The sequence below is a fragment of the Pyrus communis genome, chromosome 7 (genome assembly GCF_041283825.1).
Source record: "Pyrus communis isolate YQ-2024b chromosome 7, ASM4128382v1, whole genome shotgun sequence".
Taxonomy (NCBI): domain Eukaryota; kingdom Viridiplantae; phylum Streptophyta; class Magnoliopsida; order Rosales; family Rosaceae; genus Pyrus; species Pyrus communis.
In genome coordinates, this window is record NC_142571.1 from 21,902,248 (window position 1) to 21,925,901 (window position 23,654).

The 23,654-nt window shown below is 34.7% G+C and overlaps 2 protein-coding genes across 2 annotated transcripts; both read right to left on the reverse strand.

The window, feature by feature from the left end:
• Nucleotide 1: 1 nt before the first annotated feature.
• Nucleotides 2-8,796, reverse strand: LOC137733847 (dihydrolipoyllysine-residue acetyltransferase component 1 of pyruvate dehydrogenase complex, mitochondrial). Its single transcript, XM_068473040.2, has 22 exons — nucleotides 8,187-8,796; nucleotides 7,187-7,237; nucleotides 6,697-6,751; nucleotides 6,587-6,620; nucleotides 6,308-6,354; nucleotides 6,142-6,186; nucleotides 5,907-5,980; nucleotides 5,471-5,540; nucleotides 4,219-4,410; nucleotides 4,083-4,127; nucleotides 3,896-3,969; nucleotides 3,296-3,365; nucleotides 2,701-3,096; nucleotides 2,132-2,192; nucleotides 2,004-2,048; nucleotides 1,825-1,908; nucleotides 1,478-1,554; nucleotides 1,311-1,373; nucleotides 914-984; nucleotides 707-828; nucleotides 533-613; nucleotides 2-404 (listed from the first exon to the last, which is right to left on the reverse strand). Exons 1-22 carry the CDS (start codon nucleotides 8,279-8,281, stop codon nucleotides 346-348), a joined length of 1,911 nt encoding a protein of 636 aa, XP_068329141.2. The 5' UTR covers nucleotides 8,282-8,796; the 3' UTR covers nucleotides 2-345.
• A 12,845-nt stretch (nucleotides 8,797-21,641) lies between these two features.
• On the reverse strand, nucleotides 21,642-23,277 carry LOC137735689 (uncharacterized). The gene has a single exon (XM_068475133.2). The coding sequence runs from the start codon at nucleotides 22,946-22,948 to the stop codon at nucleotides 21,836-21,838; it is 1,113 nt and encodes a 370-aa protein (XP_068331234.2). The 5' UTR covers nucleotides 22,949-23,277; the 3' UTR covers nucleotides 21,642-21,835.
• Nucleotides 23,278-23,654: the final 377 nt, after the last annotated feature.

Genomic DNA, 23,654 nt, shown 5'->3' on the forward strand with positions numbered 1-23,654 from the left:
CTGCACATTACAAAGGGAATTTATTGCTGAAAAATGGCGGATGCTTTCTGTGGCCATGTTTGTACATTATTCCCTTTTATTCAGGGGATGGTAACACTTGGAATTAGATGGGAAGTCATGCAAAAATTTTGCACCCACTGGTACCTCAATGATTTTTCTGCGTCGATGGACAAGGGAAGTTGGAAATTCTAGAAAACAAGATGGCACAACAAATGCAAATGGACAGGCAAATCATGGGGAAAAAATTGCTGTGATCCTCTTGAACGATTTGAAAGAAACCTGCCACCATGGTTATTTCTGGCAAATCTCCTAGCTAATGATGAGGCCGAGGCTTCTTTCCTGTCATTACAAAAGAAGCCTTCGGATATCACTGAAGTTTGAACGTAAAGCTGAGAGGAACGAACCTGCAGGATAGATTGGGATTGTCTCATAAGAAAATGTGAAGAAATCAAATGTATCAGCACAAATTATATTTCGTATCCATTTTTGTTTTTGAAGTTTCAGTTTGGAAGAAGATTGTAGCATTACGCACCTCCAACTTTTCCGTCAAATACTCGATGATCAGCCGATAATGTCAAGTTCATTTTGGTGACAACTGCCGGCCTCTCAATTCCTGTGGTGGGGGAAGGGAAATTCACTTCATTTTCCCATTCCATAATGCATCAAATTTAGACTGCTGAGTAGAATGAGCAACAAGATATCTTACCGTCGCTTCCAATCACTGGTTCAACTACTTTGTTGCCTCTGCCAACAGCAAGGATACTGGCCTGAGGTGGGTTTATAATTGCACAGAAATTATCCACTGGAAACATCCCCAAGTTTGAAATACTGCAGAACGAATGAGAAGTATTTCATAACTACTGTATTTGACCAAAGAATGGGTAAAAGCAACTAAGAATGCTATAAATTTCACCTGAAAGTTCCTCCTTGGAATTCATTTGGCTTAAGCTTTCCCGCTCGTGCCTTCTCAGCTAGTTCCTTGACCTGACAAGAAAATATCAACCAAATTGATATTTGAAGAAATGTTAATATGGCTTCACTTCCAAAGGTAAAATTCTAAATGAAAAACATAAAAAATATCATAAACCAGGTTAGATTTTCAACTCCTAATTCTACATAGGGATGACTATCGTATGACTTCGCTGCAAATTTCTCAATATTCCAATTTACCATGAGCATAGCAAGCCAGAGGGGATCACAAGAAACATGTTTCTTAAGTGTTAGCACTTTGGAAAGATACAAGGAAACAAAAAAGGTGGAATCAAGAATGGAAAAATGAACTAAAAAAATGCTTCGATTACTGTAAGTACCTCTGCAGAGATTGCTGATATTGATTTCTGATCTGCATTCTTCACAATTGGAGTCATCAGGCCCTGTAACAGTACCCAATCATAAGAATGGACACCGCATAATAATATTTTCTGTTCATATGAGGTGATGTATAACAAGTTTAAATACAAAAAAATGGGCAAATTACCTTCTCAGTGGCCACAGCAATTGATATATCAACGGAATCACAAAGAAAGACTTCTCCTTTTTCAGCATCCCAGTAAGCTGTTGGGAATTAGAATAACAAACGTGTTAGCGACGTCTAATATTGATTACAAATCAGTTCCAGAATATGTAAGTGAAACAGAAATAAAAACTCGATTACTTTGGCAAATTCCAATAAACAATATATAGAAGTAAAAAAAACACACAAAAAAATGAAAATTACTGCTTCAACTGTGGATGGAGGAATCTCTAAAAGAAAATATACTCCATAAAGGTGAAAATGTCGTGCACCAATATCAAGAATAACTATCAAAGTGAAAGTTCTATTACCATTTGCTTCCGGTACATTTTTCAGTGCAACAGCTACAGCTTTGATAACAATGTCATTAACTGAAACTTTAACATTATGCTGTTCTGCAATTAAGGAAACACATAAAAAGAAATGATTTGCTAGATTCAAGAATTCTCAAGGTCAAGAATAAAAACAATTTGAAGTTCATAATCCATACCTATAAGATCCCTTCTAAGAGAAAGAAGAGGGTCCAGTATAACATCTGAATGGAATAAATCGACAAATTTTAGAAAAGAGAAATTTTAATTTGTATTAACAAATGACTTCACCAAATAGTTACATGACCTGATGATAAATATAAATGCGGTATGTTTTGTTTTGATTCTAGCAGTCTAGTAGCTATCACCTGCCAAAAAACAAAAAAAAAAACCATGAATCTTACAGTATCACCATATATTCAATTTCAACCACAACTTGAACGAAGCAGACACTATATTAGCAAATAATAAATGAGACCACGCTTACAGCATAAAACCATCAAAACCAGTAGGGTGTAATCAGAATAGATATTTTCAATTGACATGTGAAGTACTGACAAATATTACTGACAAAATTTTTGAAGAATAAGACAATACATGTGCCACTTACAAATATCGAATCAGGTAGTCTATTATAACTATCATTTTCTTTTTTGTCATAATGGATTCTTACTTGGAGAACCTTTGTAATCATGTTGATTCAAAATGCTGCACCTTGTACCACAAGCATGGCTGGCTTTAAAGCCATGCACATAATGTTGTTGTAATTTGATAGGTACACGTCCATATAATGAACATTTGAAGAATCGGTTCAAAATTGACAAAATAAATTATTTTTGTTTGTCCAAATCTGAATATCAAGTCAATGAAACCTACCTTGCGGATTTGACTATTGGGAAAATCTTCAAAAGAATCTGTCTGTTTTGAAGGCTTTGACTTTTGTGGTTTCGGGACATGAGCACCTGATGCCCTTGACGGTGATGGAGTAGTCTTTTCTTTGGATGAAACTTTTGAAGACCCTATTCCTGACTTGATTGCAGCTAAAACATCCCCTTTCAGCAATGTACCATGAGGACCTGATGCCTTCAGCAATGATGTATCCAATCCATGTTCCGTAATAAGCAACTTCGCTGCTGGACTGATCCTTGAAATACTGGTTTTTTCCGATCTAGTTACATCTCCAGTATCCTGACGGACTGGTGTTTCTTCTTTGACAGGTGAACCACTGCTAACAGCATTCTTTACAGTTTCCAGATCAGATGCTTCCTCAACCTTGCCAGACAGACAGCATCAGCATTGTCATATATCTAAGACACTAGCATAATTGGACTGTATAAAATGGGAAAGCGTTTCATAAATTAACCAATTGACAGACAGAAATAACAGCCATGTTACAGTGGCTTTAGATGTAAATTATCCTCAAGGACAAGTGAGAGACAGGTCAGAGTCCTTCAAGTATCTTTGTACTTACTGTTACTGCAATTGGTTGGCCAACAGCTATATCCTTTGTACCGTCTGGCGCTAGTATCTTAGCCAAGTATCTACAACCAACATTTCATTAATAACAAATTTTCAAGATTACCCACAAAAACAGCTGCTTCATAAACAATACTAAAATGATTTTTTCCAAGAGATTCACCAAAGCAGAAGCAGAATGATCACGAGAAATTGTTGATACTACTTATTAGGTTAGAACCAAGATTTCTGCAGTTGCACGTGAGCATAAAGTTCAATACTACCAAGGAGATAATGCTTAAAAATGAAAATGAAAATCCCCATTCCTCACGTTTTCGCCATCAGTTACTACTTGGACATTCAAATACTAGTTATCAAAAGAGATGGTTCCTAACCTATTTACAATGTTGAACACATATTGGCATAGGTGAATAAGACACTTCATCAAATAGCCGCTATAATGCATTTCAACTGATAAAGTATGCCTTGACAATTTTTGTTCAATTGAAATGTAGACTACAACCAAATAAATAATAGAATTGAGACCAAGTGACAATTAGCATAAGCCAAACCAATGGAAAAAGTCAGCATGAGAGAGGAAACAAAAAAAAATTACCCCTCTTCAAGACATTCAAATTCAATGGTTGCTTTGTCTGTCTCTATCTCACATATTATATCACCCACTTCTATCTGTTAGACAAGTAATCAAGAAAACAATTCATGTTAATACCATCAAATTTTTAACGAATTCAGATGAAAAAAATTCCAAAGAAAATTCAAAACCTTAAATTCATATAACTAACCTTATCTCCTTCTTTCTTTGTCCACTTAAAAATGTTTCCCTGGCTCTGAACAGACACACAGGAATAGCAGCATTAAATTCCTCTGGAGGTAATTCAACAATAATCAGCGCATAAAAACTAATCGAAACTTTCTTACCATTGTTGGTGATAAAGCTGGCATTTCAAGGACAATGTGAGGAGGAAGTTCTGATGTGTTTATGCCCATAGAACTTGTATCTTGTACCCCCTCTTCCTTTCTGACATTCTGATGTGCTGGTATATCCTCTTTGACCTCAGATCCACCGACCACATTAGCAGGGAGGTTTTGGATATCATCTGCATCCTCAACCTTGAGAATGCACAACAATCAGTCTCTTTACAACTAAGTGCTTGAGTCGTAATCAAAGTAAATGCTTAACATTAAAACAAAAATTAAACTCTGAAAGATATAGGTGGTAATTAGTATAAAAAAAGATGTGAGAAACCATGACAGTTTAACACTTACTAAGCAGAAAGTATATGTGTAGCCAAAGTTTCAGATAGCGGAGCAAGTCAACTTAGCATTATATTGGCTCTTACATTGTCCTGTAGAATGTGATTATGGGCTTTAAATTTTCACTTTACAGGAATAACTGGATAGGATAGTGCTTTTAACAAACCCATTTTTACCTCTCACATACCCTTGTTAATTTTTTGCCATTGATCTTCTTCAGTTCATTCGATCCAATGGCCAAAAATTGAGAGGGGTATGTGAGAAATAAAAATGGGTGGGTGGATAGCACTACCCAATTGGATAATGCTTGGCTCTCATTCCAATTTGCTCATAAGGAAATATGGAAATTGGACCCATCATGTGTTATGGACCTTGTGGCTTGAAAGGAATGATTTTTCAAAAGTAGGAATCTCAACAATGGACTTAAGGGGTCCGTAGCCTGACAACTCTTTGAATGGCTACATATGAAACCAGCACGTTCATTGTATTCTTTATTTGAGCTTCTTCCTTTTGTTTCTTTTGTAGAACTATGTATACAGATTGTATAATTAGGTCGCAGCCCGTTTGACACTTTTCAATTAAATACTTATGAATAAAAATAGGGAATTGTTATTGGCACTCCAAAAATCCAATTGTGCACCCCAAACATTCTGTAATTAGAAAAGAAAAATACTCTTATGGAGGAGTGCACAATTAAATTTTTGGAGTGCCAATAATAGTTCCCTAAAAATAATTAAATAAATAGACTTATCATTAGATTGACTTGGATGACTGTAATTTTTTTTTCACAACTGAATTAAACTCCATCTCATATGTAGGCGCGGGTGCGAGTAACTGGACATGGGTCTCCACAAAAAAAATAATAATTAAAAAAAAAAGTTCAAGGCAATCATGGTTATAGAATAATCCACACTACCGTTATTGCAATAGGCTGTCCCACAGGCACATCTTTTGAACCTTCAGGTGCCAATATCTTGGCTAGAAACCTTCAAAACAAAAGAGTAGAATAAAGAAACGTCCATACTAGTTCAAAACATTTTAGATTGTGCCAGAATTGCAGGACTCGAATAGTTCTTGTGCCATGCTGTATAAGTTATAAAAAAGAACATCTTAGAACATAACTACGAATTGAAAAAAGAAATGAGGTCTTTGCAGTTTAACATCAAAGATGATGAAAAATAATGACAAAAAAGACAAAAAGACGAGGAAAAAATATTCTAGTAAAATAACAATTTCATTGTCTATGCCAACACATAGGGAGTGAACAATGGAACTATCTAATATATTACACCAAAGCTAAAGTAGATCATGCATCATTTACTCCACAAATTCAAAGAGATTATAAAAAATACCCTTCTTCAAGACTTTCAAATTCAATAGTAGCTTTGTCAGTTTCAATTTCACATAGTATGTCGCCCGGTTCAATCTGTTAGATTAAACAATAGTCAGGATCAGAACTGCGGAAGAAACCAACATATCGTTATCTGCTCTACCCTAAGAAAGGATATTTCCTTCTGCACTCACTAAACCAGATCACATGAAACATAACCTAGAACCTCATTTTATAAACCCTTTGGTAGAACTTACCTTGTCTCCTTCTTTCTTCCACCACTTTGCAATGTTACCTTGAGTCTACAAGTTAAAATGGTAAGTTAGTAATTATAAAAGAGACAAATAACCTACAACTACTAATAAAATTACGGAGGGAACTTGGCAGATGTTTATGAGTGAATATAGTTTCCCACAACATTACCATTGTAGGAGACAACGCCGGCATCCCAATGACAGTATGCAAAGGATCTGTGATATCAATCAACTTCATGTTAAAAGAAATCATTCATGGACAACCATACACATGCATAATTAAATAAACATCATACACAGGATAAGAATTGGAAAGTCCTCTCTGTCGATAATAAAAGGAAGAACAGGAAATAGGTTGGTAACATTAGTTTTTTTAATTTTAATCACCGACATCTTTTCAGTTTGGACTGGACTGGTAAATTAATCAGTCTAAGTGGAAATTTCGTACCTTGAGTTGAATAATACTTGACACCCGTCAAAGGCTGAAAATGAATAAAGCATCAGTAAATACTTTACCTAAGGGTAGCTGTGTGCCAAATATACATTTCAGACACTAACCTTCAGCTTTGATGGTTTATCATGAACTCCAGTGAGCATGGACAAAGTTGCTGGCCTGATCAATTTAATTATCAGTGCAAGCCAGCAGAGAGAGAAGATGAAAATAATCAGGGAAGCAAAGTATAGCCTAAACTGACAAGACCTTACTTGAATAAGCATGTACATGTATACTGTACTTGATAGTAAATACTTACAAACTAATATACATGTTTAGATGAAAATCTAAACCCGGGTTTTAGTTTCAATTGTAGATCCTAACATGCTGAATTCAAGCCAAATTCCCCTCTTAGGATAACGAAAACAAGTGGTTGTCAAAACAAGCCTCATGTCATTGAAAAATGCAGGCCACTAGTCCTCAATTTAAACATCAACAACTTAAGGCAGTATAAATAACCGTCCTCCCATGCTGGTGGATATAAGGGTGCCAAAAGTATGCATCCATAGCTCAACTTTGCAAAAACAGTGATGTAAAAAACCAAGGACTACAGACCTTAACAGCATATCATCACCAAGCTCAGCAGAATTTTGCACACTGAAAGTACTGCACCATCAAACAAGAACAGAGATTAAATAGCTTGGACATGCAATCTTCTGTAAAGGTATTATATTCACCATGCATCATAAGCTACAACAAAATCCAGTGCCCAGAAGAGTAAGGGAATCAGCATCCAAACTTACTTTAACATCATTGGCCAAAAATACGATAGCACCATCTACTAGTCAAGAATATAAAATTCTAAATGAAGCTTTAAACTATTTTCTACTCGTTTTCTTAAGTTTCATATGTTTTAGGAATCATGAGCATCTTTAGATTGATACATATTCTACATATGTGTCTAAGTACTAGGGGTGTAAAGGTTTATTTCTAGTTTATTTGGTTGGTTCATCTTCCTAAAGTCTACAAAGCTTAGGTGTTCTAGGTCTTGTTCGAAAAAAGTAGCGCTAGCATACAATTTAGGTATGAAGCTAGAGAGTACGAGTGATCAGTTCAGCTCAGAATGCTGAAGTTGAGGACCAATATTCTAGATCAAATTCAATCGGCAACTTTGTCAGCCAGTCGGGTTCAACAATTAACACACTCTACAATTATCAAAATCACAAAAACCCAATGTTATTTCATAAACAGAGAACACACATTTTCATCAATCAGTTAAAAACAAATATTCCTACATTAAAATTTCCAAATTTTCAATCTGAAAAGTAGTTCCTCTAGCTTAAAATGATAAGTATGCCAGTACTGAAGCCACCCCAACACTTACCCGCCGATCCCCAACACCCCAAATCTCAAAATTCTCACAATTTCAATTCCAATTCAATCAAATACCAAATCTTTCAACAATTTCCCACCAACCCATTTCACAAAAATCAATACTTTACAATAAAACCATCCCATACAATTCATTAGATGACCAAATGTATCGTAAGTGATTGGAAAAAAAAAAAAAAAAAAAAAAAAAAAAAAAAAAGGAAGAGAGGGAGAGAGAGGGTACCGAGTGAGTGATCTGGTGGACGAGGAGAGAAGTCGAGCTCTCAGGAGAGACGGCGCGCGGGAGATCACTGGGTGGCGAAGCCGTGAGAGCGCCATTTTTGTTTTCTTTTTCACAGAGAAAAAGAAAGAAACTTTTTTCTTCTTTTTTTCCTCTCAATTTTTTGCTCAAAAGCATATGTTAGGTTGTGACAGATGACAATGAGTGTGATCTGTGTACGCTGGTAGGCTGCAAATTTTGAGTTTTGAGTCCTTTGACCCCAAAAAATATAAGTTAATAATTAAAGAAAATGTGCGCTCTCTTTTAACGACTTTTCCGAACCCACCTAAACTCCCCAAGTTCTAACCCATGTTGTGCACATTTTTTATTTATTTATGAAGATTTCAATCTGAACGAAGGAAAAAATTATTCTAGAGATTTTAACCTCAACGAAGAAAAAAAGAATGTCATGCACAATTAACAAGATAATCATTCTCCAAAAGAACAATTAACACAAAAATTAATTAAAAAACATCCTCAAATAGAACATCTTGAACTAAAACCGGTAGGTGTTCACACCAAACCATCTCAGCCACACATCCAAGTCCAGCATGCGCGAGTCTATCCGTTATCTGATTTGCTTCCCGACGAACATGCAATAACCTTGTATGATGAAAGGAGCCCAGAAAATGATTGATGTTATTAATTAAAGGCCCACTTTATTACTATTCTGTTGTGAGACTAAATATTTCTCTTTCTTTTTTAGTGTAGATAATATCGTTTGTTAAAAAAAAAAAAAAATTATAGGATTTCTCTACACAAGTTTTAAATTTCCTTTTATAAGATATATGTTATAAAAAAATTCTTTTGGTTATTAATTTTTGGTAATGTTTTGTAATAGTTCAAAGATAGGGAAATACACGAGAACATAACTGGTAATAAACTATTATTGAAAGTAAAATTTAGGGAACAGTAAAGCGATAATAATAAGTGAAATATAAAAATGGCGTTTACCTATTTTTTACTAAACTGGGCGTTCTAAAGGACTTATAGTCCTTCTTTGTATTAGATGTTGAAGTATGTCACCACATGACTTAGATTGTCTGACATAGAAATTATGTGAAAGTGATTGTGTTTGCGCCTTGAATTTGATTCTAATTGGCCAACCAAGGAACTTTTTCTCGACCTAGGATACTCCGTTGAATGAATAACCAAATGATGTGAAAATGGTGATAGAGTGAGAATTGGTTTAATGACTTAAATTATGTGTGGGATTTAATATGACTAATATGGTCTGATATTAAATTCCTTCCACCTTCAGTTGGACCTCAGATTGAAATTTATAATCAATTAGACCGGATGGTGTAAATTCGGATACAAACATATGGTCTAATGTTGGACTACAACTACTACTAGGGTAACGTTTGAAGATGCTGGATGAACTGGAAGCTGCTGTAAGTAGCTGGACGATGAAGGAAACTTGTTTTTTTTAATGCTGGGTTCTCTAAGTATGCAGTTTGAACTATATTATTCTCGATTCTATGCTATTATTTATTCTATAAGATATTTGCTAATGTTCAGTTCATATTATATTGCTCCTGATGAATGGGGTGTTTTTATTTAAGGAAATCATATTCTAATGGTATTTTAAACATTTCAGTCTTTGTCATACCGTCGTGGTTTGAAGGATCGTATGCAGAATACCATGACGAGCTTGTTTCTCCGACAGGCGGCGGTTAAGGGAAGAGACGGCTGAGGGATATGAAGGAACCTCCCCTTCCTCGTCATGCCTTCCCTCCCCTTCTCGCTCTACCACTACCTTATCCTCCGCCACATTGTATAAATTCCATCTGTCTTTTTTATCCCAAGAAATCAATAGCATTGGCGCAATGGCTTTTTATATATATCCCTTACAGCCCAACGCCATGGCTTGCAAACAAAGCTAAATTCTACTCGTGACTCTAATCTCTCTACAACTAAATATAAAAGCTCCTTAGGAAAACTTGCCCAATCTCTCGTCATAGTTTCCAACCCAGAAGAAGAATTATGCTCGTTGTTTTCTTACTTTTCAGAGAAAATCTGAGGAACTTGGAGGCACTGCTCGTTAGGCTTGGTATTTGACCGGAGGGGAGTTCATCCCTTAATCCCTTTTTCATACACAAATTATTGTACTCCCAATAGTAATAAATTAAATTACGTTAAGTACGTACAAGGAGTATATGCAACACTGCTATCCACTACTATGTATTTAGTCATGAACATTGGTTTATATGCCTGCTTATTTAGTATGCCATTGCAGTGCCAATGACCAGACTCTGCATGCATTTTTAATTTTGTGGTGAATCTTCATAGGACTAAACTGAAGAGCTAAAGCTAGTATTCCACATGAAAGCCAATATAATTATTAATTAGGCGGGCTTTCTAACTCTTCTTTCTCGTTAGGATAATGAATCTCCCCGTGAAATCCAAGACCACCAGAAATCTGGTATCAATGGGATAGAATTTGAAGAAAACGAAACCAACAAATCCAATATTTGACATTGTACCCTATTTTCCACGCTCTCGGCTATGCGTTTTGGCCGTTGGATGAGAGGAAATAAAATAATTTTTAATGATATTTCAAGATATTGTCATTGGTGCCACTCAATACTACGGTTTGGTATTATTCCTTTTCGCTTGGAAGTGAGAGGTCTTAGGTTCGAATCTCGTGGAGGGTGAATTCGATACCAAGTTAGGTTACCCATTGTGTGGCTTAACCAAACTGATATCCTCTTAGTGTAAAATGTTGGAAAATTTAATAATAATATTATTATATTAAATTTATTAATTGAATGGAAATTAGAAGTAGAGCCTTTTGGTAGAAAGATGTGTCTACTTAAATGAAGTGTTGCAACTTTTGACTCTTCATGAATAGTCATATGTTTTCCAAAGAAGTATCTCACATTCTATAAATACGGAAGCCTCCTATAATCACAAGACAACTTTTCATCATACATACATATAGTGTATTAAATATTAGAGAGTCTCATTGAGTCCATATGAGAGAGTTTTCAACACAATCGTGGTTCATGGAGCCTTGTGATTTGGAGTGCTACTATTACAAGGACGTGGTCGTTATATCTTGGGAGACATGCGCCGATCAACCATGAGCACCATAGTGGGGCGTAAACTTGTCTTAAGAACAAAGTGTCTAACACTTGCCTCAATCGTATTTTCAGGTTTTTCTAATCCATTATGTTATGTTCGTTTAACATTAGTTACTCATGTGCATGCATTACTTTGATATATAATTGCATAAATTATTTTTTGATTTTCCATGTGATTTAATATAGCAATTAGACCCTAATTTTTCCAACAATCTTAAGACAAGTTTAAGTTAATGGTTTGATTGTTATGTTTGAGAACAATACTCTATCGTGTATGTTTCTGTGTGGATTTTCTTTTTCATGGTAGAATGTTTTGGTTTCTAGTTTTGCATAAAGCAGTTCATATGTTAACTGTTTCCAAATGTATTGCAAGTTAATTTGATTCAAAAGATGCCAACTTGCAACCTTTCATCATTATTTTGTTCGTTTGTCTTATGCCTTGTGTAGATGGGATGGTTATAGTTAATTGAACCACATAACCGTTACATGTTTATTGGTTTACTTTTATACGTGTTTTAAGTTTGGACTGATAATTTATTTTAGTGCAATGCGTATTGAAAAACACTCTAATTGGAACATATGTCTTGCATATATGTTGAGATATGCATATGACGCGTGTGTGGTATATTTTGTGTGAAGTTATTCTTACAGTTTCGTATAACCATTTTCTTCGACTATTATTCACGAAATTGGTTTGGTTTGTTTTTATATATGATTTATATGTGTATGTTTTAAACTGTTAGGACATGTTTTAAACCCTGGATATGCATAATAGGGTGCAAGCATGTGAATGGTATTTGATTCCGTTAACCTATTTGATCTGATACTTATTTCCTTGAAATTGAGTTGCATGTGTGTTTGTTGAAATGACTATTTCAATTATATTAGCTTCTCTAACTGAAGGGGCATCTAGTGTGAAGAGAAATGTCAGTCGATTTGAATAGACATGTATTATATATATCTGGGTTGCTGAACCAATATGATTCAGATAGGGTTGTATCTATTCAAATTGAACAAGATGTCTTTTCCAAAGGAAAGCACTTCAGGTTCTGTAATATATACGGTTGATTTAATGACTTACATGGCTAACAATAAGTTACAAGGCTAACAATAAGTGATATGCATGATGTTTGTAAGCTCTTGCAAAATTAAGAAATGTTGGTATATATCTCAGGAGCGATGCATCGTTTGCATTCTAAATGCAGACTCCTTCTTGTGAATGCATAGTGTAGAATGCATAGTGTTGCATTCATCTGGTTTTGACTCTTTTGATGTGTTAGACGTACTGCAGTTATATTAAATACTATGTTTTGACGCAAGGCATGTTGCATAAAACTTCGTGTTTAACAGGCATAACTAAAACTTGCAGTGATATCATGAGTATGGTCATATTCTTGATAGAATTTGACAAAAAGGCATGATCGCTTCGATCGTGGAGTCATTAATTTGGTCCATCTCAAACTGTAACCTTCGGTTGCAGTGATGGTGCCATTTGAATGGCATCAGTTGGCTTTGTTGTACTTGAAAAGTCACTATATAAAAGTTACATATAATTTTCTGGACAGTAAAAACGGAGATTTTCAATATCATCTTTATGCCAAAGACGTAAACGGTGGTGCATCACACTCATACATGTTCGTGAAATGTGGTATAGTTTCAGACTGGTGTCATTTTGGAATTATCTTCCGTAGTGGACACATCTTTAATTGTGAGGCTTGAAATCCTAGAAGTGAAGAATATATAAAGAGAAAATATCTTCACTGTTTCCTACTTCTTAAGTATGATGAGTGAGTAATTGATAGCATTAAAAAGCAACCACAATGTAAGGGAATTGTGGGGGTGGTTTAGCTATTTTTGAAAAATGATATAAAGTAATTTGCTTCAAGAAAAATGATATTCTTTAATTTAAGGTATTGAAAAGTTAGATACCTTCCGGAAAAAAATACCTTAAATGTGGGGGAGTTTACTCAAGTATTAGCAAATTACTTACCAAGTCCGAACGCATGTTTGGAGGACTAAACGTTAGAAAACAACTACTCTCGAATGAAATATAATTTCATAAATAGAAATGCGCACCATAAGAGATAGTCATCAACCTAGTGGATCCAATTAATTAAAGGTTTGACTAGTGAGTAAGTCGTATCATCGAGGGGGATGGGTTAAAAGCCTACGCCTTAAGAATCGTCATAATGGCAACCCAACCTAGGTGACTGGAAATCCCAAGATCTGGGTTCAAAGGGACAACCGAATTGTGGATGATTCAATGAGAGCACTGCTGAGATAATCTCCTACCCATGTCCTATGATGAAACAGTGTTATATGCAGCGTATTTAGGATAAACTTTGCTTTTAATGATTCCTATACTTGGAAATAACAAGTGGGGTATTGCAGGATACTCTTAGTGGGAAGTCACCTATCTTGAGTGAGGAATGGGGCTGTTCCTATGAGAATTTTTTGAAAGGCTTAGTTCTCTAAGAGCACTTATGAGAAACCAAGAATTGTTTAGGGCCAAAATGAACACAACCAAGCAACCACGAGGTGTCTGGAAAGGTATTGTGTGATTATTATTGTCTTGGTTTACACAAACGACTGAGTAGTTCAAGACATTGCGTTCACTGATTAGCCAAGTAAATCCGATAGTAATTCACTACAGAAGGTTCAAGGCCAAAAGCCATCTATCCCGATGCGGTACTTTTCCTATTGAATTCTCTCTCTAGTGTCTGCATTGTCATTTGCATGGTATTGAATCAATTTCCATTCATACGGGGGATTGTTGGAAAATTTAATAATAATATTATTATATTAAATTTATTAATTGAATGGAAATTAGAAGTAGAGCCTTTTGGTAGAAAGATGTGTCTACTTAAATGAAGTGTTGCAACTTTTGACTCTTCATGAATAGTTACATGTTTTCCAAAGAGATATCTCACATTCTATAAATACAGAAGCCTCCTATAATCACAAGATTACTTTTCATCATACATACATATAGTGCATTAAATATTAGAAAGTCTCATTGAGTCCATATGAAAGAGTTTTCAACACAATCGTGGTTCATGGAGCCTTGTGATTTGGAGTGCTACTATTACAAGGACGTGGTCATTGTATTTTGGGAGACATGCGCGGATCAACCATGAGCACCGTAGTGGGGCGTAAACTTGTCTTAAGGACAAAGTGTCTAACACTTGCCTCGATCGTATTTTCAGGTTTTTCTAATCCATTATGTTATGTTCGTTTAACATTAATTACTCATGTGCATGCATTACTTTGATATATAATTGCATAAATTATTTCTTGATTTTCCATGTGATTTAATATAGTAATTAGATCCTAAGTTTTCCAACATAAAATTATATCGATGTACTCAAAAAATAAAAAATATTGTCATTTTTTATTTTAAATCATGATAATTATTTTGAGAGATTATTAAGGACTTATCCAAATTAGCTATTCCAATTTGATACGGTTGAGTTTATATGGGATGCTAATCTATGTGATATGATGGAAGAGCTTCAGATAAGGGTGATGAATTATATCTTGGGCAAATGCGTGCATGCACTTGGTGTATTTGAATTGCAACATCAAATCATTAGATAATCTTGGCCGATATTTTCCTACGCCAACCAACACCCGATTGATGACAACAGCTTCAACAAACTTTATTATTTGATAACGGTGCTAGCATGGATAATTATTTCAGTGTGGGGTTGCTGTTACCATAAGGATTGGCTGATCTTCAGTTAGTATGCGGTGGTGATGTGATAATGATTATCACAATGCAAAAATTTAGCAGGTGGGGTGATTTGGTATGTGTTATGCTGAAAGATAGCTTTAGCCTCTCTTGGAATATATTTGGATAAAGAATGGAGGATATGGCATACGAATCAAATTGCAATTCCCCACGTTAGAATTGCAATTAGCAATTTAGCACTCTTCACGAGTATCAGGCCGTGTCAAGCAACTATATGGTGTCTATAAATAAAGGAGGTTTTGCAACATTGGAGGGTTCTTTAGCTCAACACACAAATTAACGCTCTACTCGAAACCCTATCATATCCTATGAAAAACATTAATTGCTCACTAATCACTTCCTGTTGGCAGATATTCAGTTTGGTTAAACATAATTGTGCTAACAATTGGCGACACCTTCAGTTTAGTTAAACAACATTGGAGTCGTAAAACCTGTATGGCCTAGGAGACCTTCATTTTGGTTAAACATCACTCTCCTATCCTTGTTGGTTATCTATGTCTCAGCGGACGAAGAATTCCCTACTGATCATGTAATCTCATCAGCTTTGGTGAAGCGAGGTGTTCTCAGGTTACTTTGTGCTCGGTACAACAAAAGCCGAACCATTTATTGAACTTCACAGCAAGGTTAGCAACCTTGTCTTTAGGTTAGCAGAAACCCTAGGCCGAAAATGTTTCTTCCTCGGCCGTAATGGTTTAGCCATGCTCGGTGCCACAAAATGATTGAGAGTTACGATGGGTCGAAATACAGTTGGTTCACAAGAATGACGTAGTTGGTTCTTACTTACTCGTTTTGTGTGTAACATAAGACTTAGTAGTTTTTAGAGTCAACGGACATGATGGAGCAGTAAGCTTGATGTTTCTAGGTTTGCAAGTTTTTTTTTTATTTCAATAAAAAACAATATTACTACTTAAATTTATATTAAGAGAGAGAGTTTTGAACTTGGGATGAAATGAATTGACCAGGAAGAACCTAACCACCAAGGCAATTCGCCACACTTGTTTTTTTTTTTTTTGAACAAAAAATATTATCTACACTAAGGAGGAGGGTGTGAGTTTAGTCTTACAATAGGCTAGTAATAATATGATTCAAAATCGCGTTTGACAAGAATTGAACTTAAAACCTCTCACTTACAGGTAAAGAGATACCAATAAACCATAATACTAAGTGACATTTCACCACTTAAAAAAAAAAAAAAAAAAAAAAAAAAACTAAGAAAACTAATTATGTTTTTTTATTCATTTTTAAAGAAAACTAAGAAAACTAATTACAATCCAAGTTGAAATTTGATTAATTGAGTCTTTATTATGTGGCACATGTCACGCCATTTGAACAGTATCATGTCATTTTCAATTTATGTGAAAAAGTAGATGAGTCATTTTATTTTTTATTTTTTTATTTTTTTTATTTTCTATTTTTTTATTTTTTTATTTTTATTGTGATTGGACATGCTACGTCAGGGAGGAAAACATTATAAGAATAAAGCATTTTAGCTTAAAATGTTGTTGAGATTGATAAAACTTGTTACATTGGTCTTTAACACTCTGTTTGGATAAGGAAATTTAAGATTACTAAGAAATTTTAAATGACAAAAATTGATATGACGGAATTTTATTTTCTAGAATTTGTAAATTTTTCTTGTTTGGTTAACCTAAAAGAACAATGCAATTTGAATACAAAATTCATTACATTTAAACTCTCACTCATAAAAATTGGGAAATGACACCTATTTATATAGAATTTAAACTTGAGAATTGGAGGTCCCAAATTCAAAGTTTTTTTTCTACGTGGAAATTTTTAATTTTTATGTTTATGAATTCAAACAAGAGAAGCATGTCAATTTATAAATTCTGACTTTTATCCAAATTCCAAGTTTATTTCCTCATCTAAACATAGTGTAAGATTTCAAATCATTAGAAGTGGTCTTGAGTCTGTCCATCATCAATCATTTTGGTCCTTTCATGAAAATTTTTGTTAAATAAGAACCAAAATGACAAAGATACCCTCAATTTAATAGACAATGAGCCAAAATGATTTGACAAAATTTGAGGGTATTTTTGTCATTTTCTTCTTATTTAGCAGAGATATTTTATGGAGGGTCCAAAATGATTGATGGTGGACAACTAAGGGACTAGTTCTATTGATTTTAAATCTCAAAAACTTAAGTGAGGAGTTATGTCAATTACAGAGACTATTTTGACTATAAAGCCTAAGAATAATGCCCGCCATGGCGCAACAACTTTTCCCTAAAATATATATGTTGGTAGCATGTGGTACAATATCATAATGATTGGGTGTTGAGTTTTTGTATTCTGGGTTCGAAATTGTCTCATCTCCTAAATTATTGTAAAAGTTTCGAACCCTTCCCCTTCTCTTAATGATAATGAAAAAATAATTAAAATATGTTGGTAAAATGGTGGAAAATGTGAACAAATATGATGATACATTCAAGATAGAAGTAGTCTTGTGACCAAGAAATATATGGTTGCTCATCTTTGAATTTGATATCAAGGATAAAAAAACAAATGAATGTGCTTTTAGTGTTTAAATTTAAACCCCTTATATTAAACCAAAAGATAAAAGACCATTAATCCGTAATCTCCAAGAACGAATAGATCAAGACTTTCATTCAAGATGTTGATAGTCTGATAGCATGTTTCTTCAACATTTTTCGCATTTGCTGATGTCCAATTCGGTACACTTTCATGTCCGCATGTACTAATTCCTTAGCATAGTCATGTTTCCAACTTAAGTTGTGGCCAATTTCTATGTAAGGACAAATCCGTTTCGTCGTGCGGGATGCTTGGGATCAAGAGGTTAATTAACAGTACTTACCTTTACATTTGAGATACTGTCATGAATTTGATTCTATCGGCCCCTCTTATATAATAGCGATAATTGGAGTAATGTTTTCCAAATTTTAGTCTAATTGGAGCTTTTTATTCTTAGATTAAAGTTTTGTGAATGTAAATACATGAACTTATTTCAACATGAAGTAATGGTGTTTTTGGTTAATCCCGCTTACAAGTAACAACGTTGTAAATCCGTTTCATGCAAGATGTTTGGGACAAATCCCTCACTTACGAGTAACATGTTTTCACCATACAAAACATCATAATCAAAATCATTTATTGTCTTTATCACTATCTAAGTTCATATATGCAAAAAATCATTTAATTTGGAGATATTTTAGTCATTTATATGCATAAAAGAAATGGACAGTTCATCATAAAGATGCTACTTGTTTCCAAAATTGTCAATTTGTGTGACACAATTGGATGGCTAAACGATCTCCATATTGAATAAGTTTGCTAGATATAATTTTTAGATGATGATAAAAAGACTAAACAAATCTGATTACAATGTTCGTATGGTAAAGATATATTATTCATAAGTGGGTAACAAGTAGATTCCTCTAGAAAGGGAATGCAAGTATTATCCATTTCAAAAGCATAATAACCGATTAACACTTATGTGTTCTTCCATATTTACCTTTGTAATGAATCTTATCTTTATAGAAAATGTAATTAGTAAATGGAATTAACGATGTCAATTTTAAGGCTTTGCTTGATAAGTTCTTACAATTAAACTCTCGATCCACTTAAATGGAATGCACGTTTAGTTCAATTAGTTTATAACTATATGAAGCGCACATACTATGTGTGTGTAAATATAAAAAGTCTTAAAAGAAAAAAATATGTAGAAAAGAGAGAGATGTTATGATAACATGTGGGTTAGGTTTAAAAAAAAAAAAAAGAATTATTGTGTAAAATTACATTAATGCTCATGATTTTATTTTGTAATAAAAAATCAAATTGTTTTTTCAGCCTATTTTAGTTGACAAACAGAGTTTTGTTCAGTAAACTAAAATGTCATTCATGCATGTGTTGCTCATTTACCCGTTCGAAATAATCCGGCATAATACACCATTCATGCATCTAATTTAATTTATTTTTACTCTCTCACCATTTGAGCCAACACGTAGCATAACATGGAATAAGGCATTGCTTAAGTCAATTCTACTCATCACTTAAAAACTGACTGACCTTATAAACCAGTGAGAAAAAAGAAAAGAAAATTAAGAGAGAGATAAGGAGAAGAGAAGAGAAGAAATACTATATCTCCTGCTTACGTTTCACTTTGGATGATTTTCAGATGAATCAGATCGGAAAAAAGATTTTAATTTTCAATCAAATAATTTTCAGAATCAAACTTTCTTTTCAATTTGTAGAGTTCAGAATATTCGGAATTTTAAGTATCAAAGTTATCTCATAATTTTCAAAACATATTTGGGAACTTTTGTGTATATGCAATTTATTGTTTTTTCTTAATTTTTTGGTATATATTATGGATACATATAAGACAAAATAAAATAGAATGTGTCTTCATAGTATATACACATATAGTCCAATACAAACATCTTTTCGTACTTATAATATTATACTCCTCATTTTTTAAATATATCTGTTTAATTAAAATGACAACTAAAATATAAAACGGATCCCAAGTTAACAATGAACATCATAAATTTGATCACAAGATTCATACAATTATTTAAGTTTTAGATCGGAATAAATTTGACAATTTTATTTAAAAAATAATCGCATTTGTAGTTTGATTACACGATTCATCCCCATTTCTTTTTTCTTTCTTTTTTTTTTCTGAATTTCAAATTCGGAACAGAACGTAAGGGTTGAAAACAAAATTTCTAATTAAACATGCACCCACTTTCACATAATGCATAATGGTCTTTAAAACGCCATTCACACATGGCTTAGGTATGGTTTTACCCTTTTTCCAAAAAAAAAAAAAAAAAAAAAAAAATTCAGGTATGATCTTTCCATCAACCATTATCAAGCTGGATCAACCTTAAACCATTAGGAAAATGTGCATTCATGTTACCTTAAATTTACCTGTACCAGCACATAAAATTGTTCAACCTCACACATCCTTACAACATTTCACATATACATCGTTTAGTTACAATAAAAGAAAATCAAACACTTAACCAAGTCTAATCTTAACGTACAAAAACACTTTTTTTTTAATATCACAAGTTCAATCTCTTATTTAGCTCTAAAGTTCACTCAACTCCCAATTAGCCCAACTTCTCAAAACACACACACACACACACACACACACACACTCTCTCTCTCTCTCTCTCTCTCTCTCTCTCTCTCTCTCTCTCTCATTGAAGTAGACGGACACCAACTCTTTACCTAGAAACAGCTAATTATGCTTAACAATGCCATGATACAAGGACGAGGGGATTTGCCGATTTGGTACAGTTGTGTACAAGGCTCTTTGTCTTCTCCTTAATCCTGTCTTCAATGGATATCATCGCAACTTTGTGCTTCCACGTGGTCACACTCATCATACTACCACAAGTTTGATTTGTTAGTTAGCTAGCCTAAGTATACTTCCAATGTCTAACTAGGTACTCCATTATCTACCAAACCCTATCAGCATTAGAGATTAGCATCATATTCCAAAAGCTTCATAAAAAAATCTTCCAGCATTTGCGATTAGCATATCCAAACGCTTAAGAAAAATCTTCCAACCACGCAATGTGCATTAGACATGAGCCACTAATACTACATGGGTTGTCGGACTTCTTGACACTACGTGGTGCCAAGCTAAGTACTTCACTTAACACTATAAAATTAAATTACTAAATTAGAAAAATCTCAAATTAAGTTATTTTATATCATTTTTTTTTAATAGGAACGGATCTACAATCTAATGCAAGTGGTTTTCACCGATACATAATAATGGATATTGTCACTTATGCGAGATATATGGTAAATAATTTCATTAGTAAATGTCATACAAATAATATTAGATAATTGCAATATTGAGATCAATGTCAAACAATGCAACTCCTTAACAAAGTCGAACAAACCAGCAAAATCTTGTTTTTAAAAACTAAAGGGTGTTTTAAGTTCGAAACTTCTCCTCCTCCAGTGTTGGAGGATGTTCTCTTGCATACCCTAGTTTAAAAGCCTCGGACTGACGCAGAGCTGCATGTGGGGTCATGAAGCAGTGCATCATATTCCAGATAACGCTCGGGTGTATATACATAACAGTGGGGTAGTAACTAACAAGAGGTGGACCTAGAAAAGAAAGTGACAAAAATAGCATCTAGATACAATTTTTTAGTAGCACATATTGTTATAGAATAAAAAGAGAAAAGTACAATGGATTTGGATATTCATGTGGAAATTGCAGTAATATGAGTGGCTTTTTCTATACTTTTTATTCTATTATTATCACTTAGATTAGTGAGAAAAAGGAGGAGGGCCAGGGCAGGCTTTCTTGTAGATGAAACAATGAAACTTACAGCATGATGACTTTTTAAGGTTGTACTGGTAGAGACAAATTTCAGTGTATAAACACCAACAAAATAATCCGATTAAACAAGAGGATTATAACTCATTTGGTTAAAAAAATTTCATATTTGTACTTGAAGTGTCAAATTTCAATTGAATTTTTGAAAAGCAGAATCCAACAAACCAAAAAGGTTTCCCATGATCATGCACTTTTCAATCAAGAAACAGAAATCTAACATTTTCTTTAACAAAATAATTAGATCAAAGTTCATATACTTTTATAACATTGGCCATGATATATCCAAAGAATCAAAAGAATAGTGTTTCAATTTTGAATGGTGGTATAATAAAAGAAGTTAAAAGAAAAAAGTTGGTAGTTCACATCAAGTTGACCATTGATCATATCAATCGTGGAGTGAAGAATCACTAAAAAAAACCTTGACCATTTTTTTAGTAATGACAATCCACCAAAATTTGTGTTCTTAACCTTTCTTGCTGCTGTTGTTCTTGTTGTTGTTGCTGCGGCTGCTGGTTTGATGCAAACACAAACTTGGTTTCTTTGTGGTGATCATCCTCTGAAGGTGCTGGAAGGTTGAGATCCAAATCCAAATTCAACATGTTTTTCTGCTTCCTCATGGGCAGCTGTGGCTGCTGCTGTTGATGTTTATGTTGTTGCTGATGGGATTCAAAGGCGGCTGAGACTGGCGGAGGCGTCAACGACAAGGTTGTGTTGGTGGGTCCAATCGGCGCCCTGTGGCGCCTCATGTGGCCTCCCAAGGCCTGCCCGGACATGAATTCCGCTCCGCAAATCGAGCACTCGTGGATTTTAGGAGAGGACTTGTTGGAGCTCAAAACCAAACCCCTATTGCTCAAATGGAGAGAAAGTGGAGATGAAGATGTGTTGATGTTGTTTCTGTGGAAAATGTTGTTCTTTAACGATTGCGTGTCTTGATCTTCATCCGACGGGGGCAACAGCCCAATTCCAAAATGCTTGTTTTTGGGATCGTCTCCGATATTCACCTTCAGCTTCTTGTGACTGGCCCTGTGACCCCCTAATGCTTGGAAAGAAGGGAACGTTCTGTTACAAGTCTTACATTCATACACGTAATACCCTGCCGCCCCTGCCGCCTTGCCTGCGGTGACAGTTGTTGATTCCAAGAATTTTCGACTAGTTGTAGTAATATGATCGTTGGGGGGTTGGTGGTGGTGATTGGGGGAGGAAGAAGCCGCCCGGGATTGGCCTTGCGCCAAAAGAATTAGGCAATTTGCCATGTCCTCCTCTTCTGATGTGCTGTCTTGGAATAATTCAGCTGATGTGGTGGGGGACAAGTTGGTACTATTGATGCAATCGTCGTTGTTTTCGCCGCCATCACCCCCTCCACGGCCGGCCCCACCCTCGGGGGACGATGAGTTTGTTGGGATGGCAAAAGGGATTGGGGATTGGGGCCTCAAGCGTTTTGTGCGCTTACCCTTCATAATATTAATGTTGTTGCTGTGTTGTTCCTTGCACCCCAAGATCATGACATCCTCTTGATGATGATGATCACCACCTGCTGCTTCCATGGCTAATTCCTCCTCCTCTACCTTCAAGAGACTTGGAATTATAGCTTAGAAAAAGAGAGAAGAGAGAGGAAAAAAGAGAGATTTAATTGGTAGGGAGGAAGCAAGGAAAGGAAGACTGTTATTACAATATATATATATAGTGAATATTGACATGTTGGAGAGAGTCGCAATTATAAGGCCATGCCCCTATACAACAGTAACTGTGAATTTAGTCTCCCCCATCTTTTGTTGAGTTTCAAGGTATTTATAAAGGGAAACAATTTCTGCAAACCCCTTTTCTCCTCCTATATGTTTCTATTTAGTTTTGTTCCTTGATTCCTTGTTGATTTACTTAATCTCACAGTTAGGAAAAAGAAAAAAAAAAAAAAAAAAAAAAAAAGAGATATGCATAAAGAGAAATATGGTATGTAAAAGTCACTTCCGTTTATAAAATTGAAATTGTGTTTAAAAATAAATTAATTGAAAAACCAGCAAAAAAAGAAGAGGAGGAGTTGTAATTTTAGAGAGAGAGGTTTTAGTAAATGTATGTGGGATAGATAGAGATTAAGGCAATGAAAGCCAAAAACAAAATCCAGGTATAACGGAAAAGAGAGGCAAATTTAGAGATGAGGAGTGTAAAGCCCCAAAAGAGAAGAGAGGTTGTTAAACGCAAAGTCCGTTTCATGCTCTCTTTCCCACACTTTGCCAACTCATTACTTCTTCACCA